Source organism: Bos grunniens, chromosome 15 (assembly GCF_055505025.1).
Source record: "Bos grunniens cultivar Pamir isolate PY7600 chromosome 15, Bosgru_T2T1.0, whole genome shotgun sequence".
In the NCBI taxonomy this organism is placed as follows: Eukaryota; Metazoa; Chordata; class Mammalia; order Artiodactyla; family Bovidae; genus Bos; species Bos grunniens.
The window spans coordinates 53,769,492-53,783,196 of NC_141179.1; the positions used below are offsets into that span (position 1 = coordinate 53,769,492).

The 13,705-nt window shown below is 39.4% G+C and overlaps 2 protein-coding genes across 9 annotated transcripts in view; one reads left to right on the forward strand and one right to left on the reverse strand.

The window, feature by feature from the left end:
- Window positions 1–750: 750 nt before the first annotated feature.
- On the reverse strand, window positions 751–3,203 carry COA4 (cytochrome c oxidase assembly factor 4 homolog). Of its 2 annotated transcripts, none has more exons than XM_086340780.1 (2): window positions 3,163–3,203; window positions 751–1,374 (listed from the first exon to the last, which is right to left on the reverse strand). In XM_086340780.1, the coding sequence occupies exon 2, from the start codon at window positions 1,360–1,362 to the stop codon at window positions 1,108–1,110; it is 255 nt and encodes an 84-aa protein (XP_086196906.1). In that variant the 5' UTR covers window positions 1,363–1,374; window positions 3,163–3,203; the 3' UTR covers window positions 751–1,107. The 2 variants fall into 2 exon arrangements, with proteins under 2 accessions (XP_086196906.1, XP_086196905.1); XM_086340779.1 differs by having other exon boundaries at window positions 3,079–3,203.
- Window positions 3,204–3,337: 134 nt separating this feature from the next.
- The window catches only part of PAAF1 (proteasomal ATPase associated factor 1), a 40,314-nt gene continuing 29,946 nt past the window's right edge, over window positions 3,338–13,705 (forward strand). For 2 of the 7 annotated variants that reach the window (XM_086340756.1, XM_086340763.1), the window contains exons 1-5: window positions 3,338–3,406; window positions 4,980–5,020; window positions 8,674–8,777; window positions 10,529–10,579; window positions 12,713–12,802. In XM_086340756.1, the coding sequence (XP_086196882.1) occupies window positions 3,360–3,406; window positions 4,980–5,020; window positions 8,674–8,777; window positions 10,529–10,579; window positions 12,713–12,802 (333 nt within the window). In that variant the 5' untranslated portion in view covers window positions 3,338–3,359. The remainder of the gene's footprint in view (window positions 3,407–4,979; window positions 5,021–8,673; window positions 8,778–10,528; window positions 10,580–12,712; window positions 12,803–13,705) is intronic. The other 5 variants (XM_086340757.1, XM_086340761.1, XM_086340759.1 and 2 more) reach the window with 3 other exon arrangements.

The following is a 13,705-nucleotide window of genomic DNA, read 5'->3' on the forward strand; positions in this document are numbered from 1 at the left end:
ATTTGTGCTTCATATATATATATATATATATATATATATATATATATATATATATATATATGCTCAAGAAATGTTTCTGATGATGATGACAGCATATGTCCCTTTGCATTCCAGTTCTATAGCAATGGTCACCCTCTCAACTCCCTTCCCACTCCCAAATGTCAGAGACAAAATAATAGAATGGGTAATGCACTTCTATGGAGGAAAAATGGAAAGCAATAGCAACTGTTGTGAGCTGGAGTACTCATCCACCTAAAAGAAGAATCATTCATTCAGTTCCAGCAAATTGCTGTTAAAGTAGGAATATAAGCTCCATGTTAACAGATTCTCCAAACTTTTCAAAAACTGAAAATCTGTATGTTATGTTACATTACTTTTTAAACATCAAGTCAACACTATGGATTTCTTTGGTTGGGAGCATATTCAAATCAGACTCTGTATCTGTTAAAACAACAGAGTCTGACATATGAGAGGCACTTACTATTTGTTTTCCCATTTGCCTTCTTCCTTCCATTAGACTGACTGAAATATCCAGAACAATTGATGAAAGATAAAGTCATGTGTATCATTATCAGAAATTAGTTGTTCTAGTGTTTTGTTTCTCTCTCAAACCAGACTAAAGCAATATGAAGGGAGATATATTTGCATTACATCAGTTTCCTACACAGTGCATGGCACATGAGGTCTCATAAACCTTGCTGTTTTTGAACCTATGACCAAATAAATGAAGAAATGATTAAGGGTAACCAATTTACCTTTAGATTGTGAATTTACTTTAAATGTCCATGTAATCAGCACAGTATTTGGCACACTGACCCAAGATGTAGCATAGGAGAGCATCCCTTAACCCCACTCTGTTTTACACAGCAAATACTGGTCAATATTTAATATTGATGATATAATATGGGTGAGGATGTGTGGGATCTCAATATGATAGCTCATGTCTAAACCCATGGCTGCCTGGCTCTCAGCCCCAGGCCCAAATACTATCCCCAAGTCTTACAGTTCTTGGCCCACACTTCCACTGTTCAGGATTTCTTTCTCCCATGATCTGTCTGGGTGCTAGTTTCTGCAGGGCCATCCTCTGGGCATAGTTGGTTTGGGGTCTCAGCGGTGGGTGCTGCTTTGCTCTTTCCGCCTCTGCAGTTCCTCCCGTCGCCTTGCCTGCTGTTCACTCATGCAGTCCCGGAAGGCCTGCACCTGTGGCTGGCACTGCCTCCAGTCCTGGTGCTGGGCCATGCACTCCTGCACTGCATAGTGGGAAGCAGCACAGCCTGAGCGGGAGATGAGCTGGTCCAGCGGGTCCTCTTCTTCATCCTCCTTCTTTACCTGTCGGGACCAGGCATGGCCTTGAGCTGACATCTTCTGGAGTCTCTAGAATATCAACGGGAGCAAGGTTAGAGTAGGGACATGATTATATACGTTCCTCTGTTATAAACAACACTGACCACTGCACTGTTATAGCCTATTTATGCCTATGTCTCCCCTCGGAGATTGTGAGCTATTTGAGGACAAATACTGGGTCTGATTCATCCTGGTACTCCCAGCACCAGGCTTGCAAAATGGTCTCAACTGAACAGAATGAGATAAATAAAGTATGTGAGAATGCTCAGCACAGCACTAATAAGCTCAAATGGATTCTACTAATAGAATTGGAATTAGGTGAAATGTCACATTTCTGGGGAAGCTATCTCTTTTCTCCTATTGGAGAAGCAATCTTCTTTTCTCCAATTAGCCTTATTCTATGGCTGGAGAAGAACAGAATTTAGTGCTTGAGAGAGTAACCATATATGGGTAGGGTTTGACATTTGTGAGAATGGAGAGTTGTGTGGAGAACAGAGAGCATACAAGGTACAGGGCAAGAACTAAGTTTGTGAGGTGTGAGAATACTTAATGTGAGGTGCACTTGCCCACATTGCCTTTCCACGATCACCTGCTTCAGACCACCCAGCACAAGGTAGCATATAGAAGGAACTTAAGAGAAGTTTGAAGATAAATGACTCAGCCTTTGTACAAATTTAACCATGACAGGCTATAAATAAGCTAAGACTCCTTAATGCCTTTTCTGGGTCTCTGATTCATTTAACAAATTATCATTGAGTATCTATCATGTACCAAGCTCTATGCTAGAGCTGAGGATACAAGAGTGACCAAGACAGATACACTTCCTGCCTTCATAGAGTTTATAATTAAGGTAAGTTAAAAGGCTGTTTACTTGTGTACAGTGTCTATAAACAGCTAAAATTGGGAAGACAGTGGAGACTACCTAAGCCAGACAAGGGGACAAACAGGCAGGGAAGCCTTCTTGCAGAAAGTGATTTCTAAACTGAGACTTGAAAGATGAAAAGGGAAGAGCCAGAGATGTAAAGAATATTTCTAGTCAGTGAAGAGCAAGGTGGGGATTTGAGACAGAAGTTGACATGAGATGAACTGAAAGTTTTATATGACTGGAGAACAGAGTATGAGAACAGGAAAATTAATGAAAGTGATGAGTTGAGAAAGTATCTGATCATAGGAAGACCACATGTTAAGGTGTCAAGAGGGCAATGGGGAAGTCACAAAAAGGTTTTAAGAACTCTATGAAAGTGAAAGTGTTAATCGCTCAGCCTGTCTAGACTCTTTGATACCCCATGGACTGTAGCCTGTCAGGCTTCTCTGTCCATGGATTTCTCCAGGCAAGAATACTGGAGCAGGTTGCCATTTCCTTCTCCAGAGGATCTTCCTGACCCAGGGATTGAACCCAGGTCTCCTGCATTACAGGCAGATTCCTTACATTCTGAGAGCCACTGGGAAAGCCCAAAAACTCTAGAAGTGGAGTCGATCAGTCGTGTCCGACTCTTAGCGACCCCATGGACTGCAGCCCACCAGGCTCCTCCGTCCATGGAATTTTCCAGGCAAGAGTACTGGAATGGGGTGCCACTGCCTCTCCTTTGAAAGAATGGGTAAGCAGAAAAACCCAGGCGGCCAAGTCACTTAAAACCTCCTCGACCACCTTCCGGAGAGGACGCATGCGCACTCGCGAGCTCGCGCTGTGCCCGCTAGGCTTCACCGCGTAAGATCGCGGCACACAGTGCTCACCGAACAGGCAGACAAGAGGACTTGAACGCGCGCTGCTGCACAGCGGCGTCGGTTTTGCAGGCAGTTGTTACTCTATCGAATTACCCGGTAAACCTCCGGTCAGGAACCAGCTTCCTGCAAGGAGCGCGTGCGCACAGCAGAGGGGCGAGAAAGAGACTCCACCGCGTATTTTCATTCGCGGCTTTCGGGGTAGATCCCGCCCTTCGTTCTCGACGCAGGCTCTGTGGGGAATCCACTTCCGGGAGAGAGCGGAAGGGGCGGGCTGGTGGAGGCGGGTTAAGATGGCGGCACCTTTGAGGATTCAGAGCGACTGGGCCCAGGCTCTCAGGTGAATCCAGGTCCAGAACTGGGACATAGGAGGCGGGTAGCGGATGTTGCCTTTACGTTAAGGAGCGCCATCCCCGACCCAGGATGTCCATAGGAGTTGCCTCATCAATTGTTGAGGGAACCCTGGGCCTAGAAGTCTCAAATCCACATGGTCATTGTTTTTCATTCTCGGAAGAGTTATGTATCCCAGGAAACACGTATGCGTCGTGTGATGGCAGAGGCAGAATAGGATCAATGAGTTGGAGAAAGATAGGAAAACTGAGAGGCAGGAAGACTCTTGGCCAACTAGTCATGGTCATTTAGCAAATATTTATCAGCTATTTCCAAAAGTCCCAGCAATCTGCATTACCAGGAGTCTTGGCATGCTTCGCGACCCCTAGTGATGTGTTAGTCATGTTGTGTGTAGTCCATGGGGTCGCAAAGAGTCGGACACGACTGAGCGACTTTCACTTCACTTCACTTCACAGGTCTTTTCAAGGAACAGTGTAACGCCTACCATGTTCAGACTCTGACCTAAATAGATGCTCGGCGGAGTTCAGATGTGTACTCTAAACTTAAGGGGTGGTTCTTGCCTTCGAGACGCTTACAGCTTAATTGGAACGAACAGCAAACCATTCATTTATTTATTATGGATTATATACTGTGCAAGTTATTTTGCTAGGCACCAGAATGAGTACAGCGGTACCGAGATGTTCAGCCGCTAAGTCGTGTCTGCCGTGGACTATAGCCGGCCAAGCTCTTCTGTCCTTGGGATTTCTAAGGCAAAAATACTGGAGTGGGTTGCCTTTTCCTTCTCCAACAGCAGTGCCATGAATGGCAACTATTATACTAATAGGTTTTTTAAATGGAAACAATGGTGAAGATGAATGAATTATAAGTCTCCTGCATTTAAGAAACTTATGCCTCACTAGCGGAGAAGGCAATGGCACCCAACTCCAGTACTCTTGCCTGGAAAATCCCATGGACGGAGGAGCCTGGTAGGCTGCAGTCCATGGGGTCGCTAAGAGTCGGACCCGACTGAGTGACTTCACTTTCACTTTTAACTTTCATGCATTGGAGAAGGAAATGGCAACCCACTCCAGTGTTCTTGCCTGGAGAATCCCAGGGTCGGTGGAGCCTGGTGGGCTGCCATCTATGGGGTCGCACAGAGTTGGACACGACTGAAGCGACTTAGTAGTAGTAGTAGTAGTAGTATGCCCTACTAGGTGGGCTGAAAATAAACCTTATTACTACAACACCAGATGTGTAATAGGAAGAATACTGACATTTATTGAGGACCACCTTTGAGAGAACACAAGTCCAGAATCAAGAAGTAAGTTGCCCAAGATTGTGCAACTAATAAGTATTTCATGATGAAGTACTTGAGCTTCACTTAACTAACAGGTCTATGCATTAAACACAATCCATAAATATTTCTTCAACCAATAAAATTTGTCTATGCCTGGATAAGGTATTAGACTGATTTGTGTAAGTGCTGTGGCTAAACTGGAAATTATATGTTCTTTCTCCCCTTCATCAATAACATCCATTTTGACGTTGAGTGAGTCTAATTAGGTTTTTGTTTCTCTTCATAGGAAGGACGAAGGGGAGGCCTGGCTGAGCTGTCACCCCCCAGGTAATATCCTTAAATCTGTATGCCTTCCCTTTAGAGAAAGAGGATTTACAACCCCTAGGAAAGAGCTTCCTACTTTCTCCTGGCCCAGACTACTTGAAGAGTGCTTCAAGTAGTCTTGAGATGTGCTTCAACAGTCTTCAGATGTTCTTGACCATTCTGTGCTGTAAGGATGTCACTGCAACTCCTCCATTCTAGGGGAAAGTGAAAGTGAAGTCACTCAGTCCTGTCTGACTCTAGCGACCCCATGGACTGCAGCCCACCAGGCTCCTCCGTCCATGGGATTTTCCAGGCAAGAGTACTGGAGTGGGGTGCCACTGCCTTCTCCGATTCTAGGGGAAGGGCTTCCAATTGGTGTTCCATTGGGAGCCACAGACATTTATGGAGACATTCCTGCTGCATCTTAATCAGTGTCTTTGCCATATATTATTGTATTCTAAGCAGTTCTGTAGCTTCAGTTGTGACCTTCTTGATTATGATTCCTGGGTCTACAGCTCTAGTTCTGACCTCTGTTCATTTTCAAGTAGAAATTGAATAGTTAACCTGCTAAACATTTCTGGTTAAAACTCTCACTGCTGTTTTGAGCTCATCAGATAGATCCAAAATCTGAAGCTGAGTGCTTCCACTGTCAAACAGGTTTTCTTTCTAGATTTTCTCAGTTCTTAAGTTATCACTATTCTAGACATCAGAGTGAAAAACCTGGTACCTCACCCTACCATATACAGTTAGTTCCCAAGTCTTCCAAATTTTCCCTTTCAATGACATTCCTGTATTAGTCTCATCCATTTGTTTTCAGTTAGTGTGGTAACATTAAAATTTTTTTCCTTTTAAATTTGTAAGAAAGCTTTGTTTTGCTGATTATTTTTCATTTTCAGAGACCTTTGATATCTCTCCATAATAAGATATTCTAGGAGAAATAGAGTTTTAAACAGTTTTCTTTTGAGGAATTTGGTGCTGCATCAAAGAAAGGTGGTAGCTGGAGGTCTCAGAATCTAGGATTTTTGTCTTATTTTTAAAGATGGGAACTAATTGGAGAGCAATTAAAATACAGGTTATACATTCAAAATATTAATCTTTGTTTCATTTTAAAATGCTGTGCTTAGTCACTCAGTTGTGTCTGACTCTTTTCAACTCCATGGACTGTAGTCTGCCAGGCTCCTCTGTCCATGGGGATTCTCTAGGCAAGAATACTAGAGTGGATTGCCATGCCCTCCTCCAGGGGATCTTCCTGACCCAGGGACTGAACTCAGGTCTCCCACGTTGTAGGCAGATTCTTGACCATCTGAGCAACCAGGGAAGCCCTTATTTAAAGTAAATAAATATATTAAAAAAAAAGAAAAATGTATATAGGTTGTAGGTAGAAAAGAAGACTAACTGAAAAATCAGTATCTTAGATGAGAAAGAGATTGAATTAAGTCTAAAAGACTAAGGTGAAAGAAGGTGAGGGTAAGTGTAGATGTATTAATAGATACATGCATAAACATGGATATAGAAATGTGAAATTTTCTTATAGCTTCAATTTTCTTATAGCTGCAATTTTCTTTGTGATGTTGGAGTTAGGGTCAGCTTTTAAAGAAGAGAATCTTTTTGTTGTTGTTTTCCCCTGAAATAGAAGTTTTGTTGAAATAAAATATATGCTATCTATGTGCTAGATTTCAACCGTAACATGTAGGTACTATTAGGATTCTGATTTTTTTTTTTTTTAAGATAATAACTGTATTCAAATATAATTCACATACAGTAAAGTTTATCTTTTTAAAGTGTACAATTCAGTGGGTTCTGGTATATTCATAGAGTTGTATGTCTGTCAGTAATTCTACACATTTTCATTACCTCTAAAAGAAACCTTATGCTGTTTAGCAGTTTCTCTGCATTCTACCCTCCTCCTAGCTCCTAGCAACCGCTAATTGACTCTCTGTGGATTTGCCTGTTTTGGACATCTCTTATAAATAGAGTCATAATATGTGGCCTTTTGCACCTTTCATTTAGCATAACATTTTCAAGGTTCGTCCATTTTGTGGCATTCATATGTTTTTATGGCCAAGTAATAGTCTGTTGTAAGGACATACCACATTTTTTGTATGTTCATCAGCTGATGAACATTTGAATTGTTTCCAGTTTTTGGCTGTTTTGAAGGAAGAAGGTTTTGATGATAGGCTAGGTATAGTGAGAATTGGCTGCTTTGGGAACAAAAGGGGCAAAAGGACTCCAAAACTACGCAGAGTTTGAAAACTGTGGTAAATTGTAGGGCTGCCAGTTTGCACAGTTGTGTCCTGTTCTGTATCTGCACTCAGCAGTCTATATGTAGAAATGTAGAAAGGTGAATGGTTAGATTAATCCCACTCTTGTTACCCAGACAAGATACCGAGACTGAGATCATTTCAGTGACTTCGTAAATGTAGAGAGGTCACTGACAGTGCTGACAGGAGAATGGTAGAAATAATATACCAAAAGAGCCAGACTTGCTAGGATAATTTGAAGCCAGGAGGGAATCATGGAATGGGACAAAAAGCAGAGTTCACTCAACCCTATTTTTGTGGCATCTTTCTGAACTAACATTTCATGCCACTTCCTGCCACACCTTATTCACTAGATCTTCTCTAGTCCAAACTTCTACCCTAGATTGTTAGTTACTCCATTAATATCTTTCAGTGACTAAACTAGTATATTAATTGATGCCTCCTCCCCCCTTGTTCCTGTGTGACTGTTCTTTATTCTTGACATGCCCTTCCCTGACACGGAGTTTCCTTTCCCTTGTCATGTCCGACTCTTTGTGACCCTGTGAACTGTAGCCTACCAGGCTTCTCTTTCCGTGAGATTTTCCAGGCAAGAATACTGGGTTGCTGTTTCCTTCCCCATTCCTTTCCCTTATTTTCTGCCTAGTTGTATCTTTCAAGATCCTACTTGAGTCCCACCCTCTCTAGGAAGCTCTCCTACTCTGCATGAATGACTTTTGCGTGATGATTTTTACTTCCCTCTTACTCCTAGAATTTAAGTTTCATGCACCAGTTATTTACTGAATAATTTGAGCACTTTGCTAGTTTTCTGAACTCAAGGACTTCATAGTCTGGCGGGGAGGCCAGAAATGTGAACAACGTATTGTGGGCTGTTACAGAACAACATACACACACACACGCACACACACACACGTGTGTATATATAGTACAGAAGAAGAATAGAAGAGAACATTTTAACATTTACGTGCAGGATGATATCTTATTTAGCCCATATTACTGCAAAAGCAGTGTCCTGCTTAAGCAGTATTCCCAGTTATTGAAGCTTAACTCTTTAGTCTGTGTTAATATGTCTGTACTGTGGATAAATGCATATGTTCATGTTGATCTTCATCTTTGATCTTGGGAAATTCCATTTCACAGGCAGTAAAACTGAGGTTGAGATTATTCTAGTAGCTTTACAAATACTATGTTATATCTCAAAATCTTTGTTCCTGGCTTTTAGCCCTTGAGTATATTTCTTCCAAATTAGGTTCATCTAGGCTGTTTTTCTTTCTATTCACCTCACTTACTAACACAAGTACCTGCTTTTCTTTCATGAGCCAGTTTCCTCCCATATATACAGATGCCTGAATTGGGCCTTCAAGGAGAAAAATGTTTAATTCTTCTTATTTTTTGAAATATGAATCTTTGTCTATATAGGGAAACCAACTTTGTATGGCAGCCTGACTTGTCAAGGAATTGGCCTTGATGGCATCCCAGAGGTTACAGCTTCTGAAGGATTTATTGTGAATGAAATAAATAAGGTAAGATTTATGTCTTCTAGATGGCATTATGTCCAAAACTACGGTAGTATCTTATATATCTACTTTAAATATTTATACTCATCTGTGTATCACTGTCATCTCCATTCCATTCATATAATAATCATAATTTTTACTGCCTTTGAATGTCAAGAGTTTTTCTTTTATACTTAGACATGGTTTTAAATGCAAACTTTCTCTTACTTCCCTTATACTAGTGCTGTTCACTAGTGAGCCACATGTGTAATTTTTTTTTATTGAAGTCTAGTTGATTTACAGTGTTTTAGGGGTATAGCAAAGTGATTCAGTTATGTATATATGTATATGGATATTATATATATATTATTTTTCAGATTCTTTTCCATTATAGGTTGTTACAAGATATTGAGTAGAGTTCCCTGTATTATACAATAGGTCCTTTTGTTTATCTGTTTTATATATAGCAGTATGTATCCACATGTGTAATTTTAAATTTTCTAGTAGCCACATATAAAGGGTAAAAAAATAAATAGGTGAAATTAGTTTGAATAATATATTTCATTTAACCCAATATATCTAAAATGTTATTTCTACCTGTAATTAATATAAAAAGTTATTAGAAATAGTTTATACTTCTTTCTTCTTACTCTTTTTTTTTTTCTTATTAAGTCTTTGAGCTCCTTTGTATATTTTAACTTAGAGATCATCTCAATTCAAACTCTGTTGGAAATACTTGATATGTATTCAGGTTTAAAAAAATTTACAGTTGAAAACAGATGATTCATGTACCTAACTAGTTCCAAACATACTTAAAAAGTTTTCCAATAGTTGGATCAAGTATCAGTTTTTAAATTGAACTTTAAGATTAAAAATTCAGTCACTCATTTGTATTAGCCACATTTCAAGTGCTGAGTAGCTTTATGTAGCTAGTACCCCATATTGTACAGTATAGCATTATGTATTTGACCACACCTTGGTGAAGGCCTGTATTAATGATACTTAATATATTGTTTTCCTCATCAGTCTTTGAGGTGAGTAGATGGCCATCTAAGTGTTGCAGAACTCATGATCTGACTTTCCTTCCTCATTCTGATGGCTGCAGTCATTGTGCTCTAGTGAGATGATTCCCAAAGGGTGAAACAGCTTTTTTTTTTTCTTTTTTTGGTGTAATTAAGCTTTCTTAGTTATAAGATGTTTCAGGTGTACTGACAAGAATAGAGAATACTTTGTTATTTACATAAGATTTTTAGCAAATGTTCATTTACTACCGACTGTGCAAAATAAGCTACATGTTTTTATATATTTTTATATTTGTTTTTCATGAGCAGTATTGTAGAAAGTACCAAAAGATCTGAGTCCAAGTCTTAGTTACTGTGACATTTACTAGCTACATAATTCTAGACAAATAACTTGGTTACCTGAGCCTCAGTTTCCTCATCTATAAAACAGAGACTGTATTCTACTTTCATAGGCTGATTACTGGGGATTGAGAATGCATATAAAAGAAACTAAGGTATTTCAAAAGTGAGTTACTGTTTATTGTAACAATCCTGTGGGATTAGCATTTTAAATTTCCATTTTGCAGATAAGCAAACAGCTCAGAGAGGTTAATTAACCCTTAATAATCAAAGTTGGCTACACTGTGTCAGAATTGAAACCCATTTCTATTAACTTCAAGTATAACACCACCTTGCAAGCCTACATTTTCCCCAGGTGGTTTGCCAGTATCCATTCACAGCCTGGGTGCTGACTTCCTTTCTTCCCTTTGTACTCAGGCCCTTCCAACGTCATTGCTAATTATTGCTGAATACCTGCTGGGTCAGACAGTAAGTGCTTATGGTTGAACATTCATGTTTCCTAACTACCATGAGTCACTTTGCTATTTGATGTTGCTGCATTATCCTGTTAAAACAGATCTGTCATTATGCTTAAAAACCTAACCCCTCAAAAGATAAGAGTTTTGACTTTTAATTTTATCTTAGTGTGGACTATTCACTCTTCCCCTTCACACTGAATTTTATCTGTTTTGATACCTCCTGCAGCTTTTCTTTTAAATCTTCTCATTAACAGCATGAACATTTTCTACTGCTGGAAGATAATACAACATTTATCTTCCTTCATTGTCTGTTTATGGATTAAAGTGTGATTTGCAGGATTGATGAGCAGGAGAAAGCCACTCATTTCTTGAAATCTTTTATATAATTAACTCCAAAGAAATAAAGTCTTCTGAGAGAAAACGCAGTTCTTACAGAGGCCCGAACACTAAGCTTTTAGAGCTCCTCATGTGCTTTTCTTGGTATGAATATTTAGCCAGGAAAGTTTGGCTGACACTTTAGTTTCGGGTACAGGAGACAATTCCAAATCCAGGTCAACTCTCTTGCAGCTGTATGGGCTTTGTCATGCGGTTAGAAGCAAAAACTCATTTAATAAAAGGCCTGCAGGCAGCCAGGCATAGATATGCTGGCTAAGAAAGAATGGTCCATATAGATAACTAATTGTCTTTTTAAAGGAATAGAAGATCTGTAATAAGAGAATATTGATTTTCAGTTATGAGAATATTATAACTTTGAAACTATTCTTTCTCATGAACTGTGAAGACTGTGCTTGTTGTACATAAAGAGGTTTAGAAAGTCTTGATTATTGAAGACATTTTCATTGTCCAGAAGAATTTTCAGAAACTTTTAAGTACTATGGCATAAGGGATAACAGATTAGGGTCCATTTGGTGAGAGCAGCTCCTCAGCTCTATGTAGGAGATACACAGTTAGGGGACAGTGTTAGTGTTCTGCCGATTAGAGTAGGGGATTGTTGTATTGCAAGAATCCTTGAGGAGGTGTTTACCAAGCCTTTTATATCTTGGCCTTGAAACACCAACATGCTTAAATGGTTACAGTCTGCCTTTAGCAAGTCATGTCACTTGAATCTAATGTCTGGTCCTAGGTATAATTTAATACTATGTCACTAGTGGTTTCTTGCTACAGTAGCTGAAATATATGTGGTAATGATTAGGCAGAACACATGGGACACCATAAGATAGATATTTGGTAATGACCAGTCTGTGAACATATATAGTCAGTTTAAGCCTAGGTGGGATTGTGCACCACAAGCCTGACCGGGGCCTACACATTGTATGAGCATACCATAATTTACCTACTTTCTTACTCTGGTAACTGTACATGTCAGTAGTCTAACATTCGGAGAAGGCAGTGGCACCCCACTCCAGTACTCTTGCCTGGAAAATCCCATGGATGGAGGAGCCTGGTGGGCTGCAGTCCATGGGGTCGCTAAAAGTCGGACACGACTGAGCGACTTCCTTTCACTTTTCACTTTCGTGCATTGGAAAAGGAAATGGCAACCCACTCCAGTATTCTTGCCTGGAGAATCCCAGGGACGGGGGAGCCTGGTGGGCTGCCGTCTATGGAGTCACACAGAGTCGGACACGACTGAAGTGACTTAGTAGTAGTAGTAGTCGTAGTAGTAGTAGTAGTAGTCTAACATTCTTTCTGAAAGTTCTTGTAGGCGGCAAGTTTACTTTTAGATAAGTCTTTTGGGCCCTAGGCCTGGGGGCTGATGCTCTTGGTCCTGTTTTTTGCCACACTGCTGATTGAGAGTACTGGTATTGGATTTTCTTAATGGAAATTAATGTTCTCGTGTTTGTCATTTGTATCTTATTGTTGGTTTGTCTTTGGTTGAATCTTCAACATAAATACATAATGGCTCAGCAATTTCAAATTACATTGCAACTCTCTGCAGTAAAAGGACTGCTTATCTATAGGGGAGTGATAGTTTTATGGGTTGGGGAAAGAGGATTAGAGAGGGAGGGTACACTTAAAAGGTAAGAGTTTCTTTCATCCTAATGTTTTCTTTAAGAAGCTTTATAAAAAAAAATAAATAAGAAGCTTTATTTAGTTCTATTGATGTAGCTTTACTGATGGATTTCATCTTTCCTTCTCTGTTTAGAAAAGCATTCATGTTTCATGTCCAAAGGAAAATGTATCTTCAAAGTTTCTGGCACCATATACTACTTTTTCCAGAATTCATACAAAGAGTGTAAGTATTTTGATAAAATGAGGAGAAAACATAATAACATGTAGTTTTTTGTTTTATCTGCTTGTCTAGTGCTATAAACATATTAGTAATTAATGTGGTTTTAATTTACTTTGTGTTATAACACAGCCAATAAAGTGTGATATGTTTGGCAAAACTGGTAGTTGGGTCCTTAGAATAAATGTACAAATCCACTCACTGATAATTTTTTTTTATTATTAAAGGGAATCCTACACTGTTGGTGGGAATATAAGTTAGTATAGCCACTATGGAAAACAGTGTGGAGGTTCCTTAGAAAACTAAATGTGGAATTACCATATAATCCATCAGTCCCACTCCTGGGCGTATACCTGGACAAAACTATAATTCAAAGCGATGCATGCCATTACTGGTAATCTTAAAGAGAGGAATTGTGTGAAATTTTCTTTTTTTTTTTTTTTTAATTTTCTTATGTATGCTTTACTCTAGTGCTGCTTACCTACTTCTGGATAATGATGATAGTACTTGATGTTTGAGTAATTTGCTACTGCTCATATTTCTCTCCCTTTGCCTATAGAAAGAGGCATTTTCTCAAAATTCCAAGAACAGCATATTGAGGGATAATTTTCAGAGATTTTTGTGATAAAGCCCTTTCTAGTACCGTAGGCTTTTTGGAAGCAGAAATGGTGGATTATATTAAAGCCTACAGCTTCTTATTGTGTGATACATTTTCAAAAATAGCTGTTTTACCCTGTTGCGAAACAAATATATATTTAGTGATCAAAATTTAGGAAATACAAAAGAAAGTGAAAATCATTCATTTCTATGCTATGAAGATAACGTGAGCTTTTGTTATGTGGCACTTACTAATAATAATCAGTGATTTTGCCACTTGCAACAACGTGGATGGACTTGGAGGGTATGCTA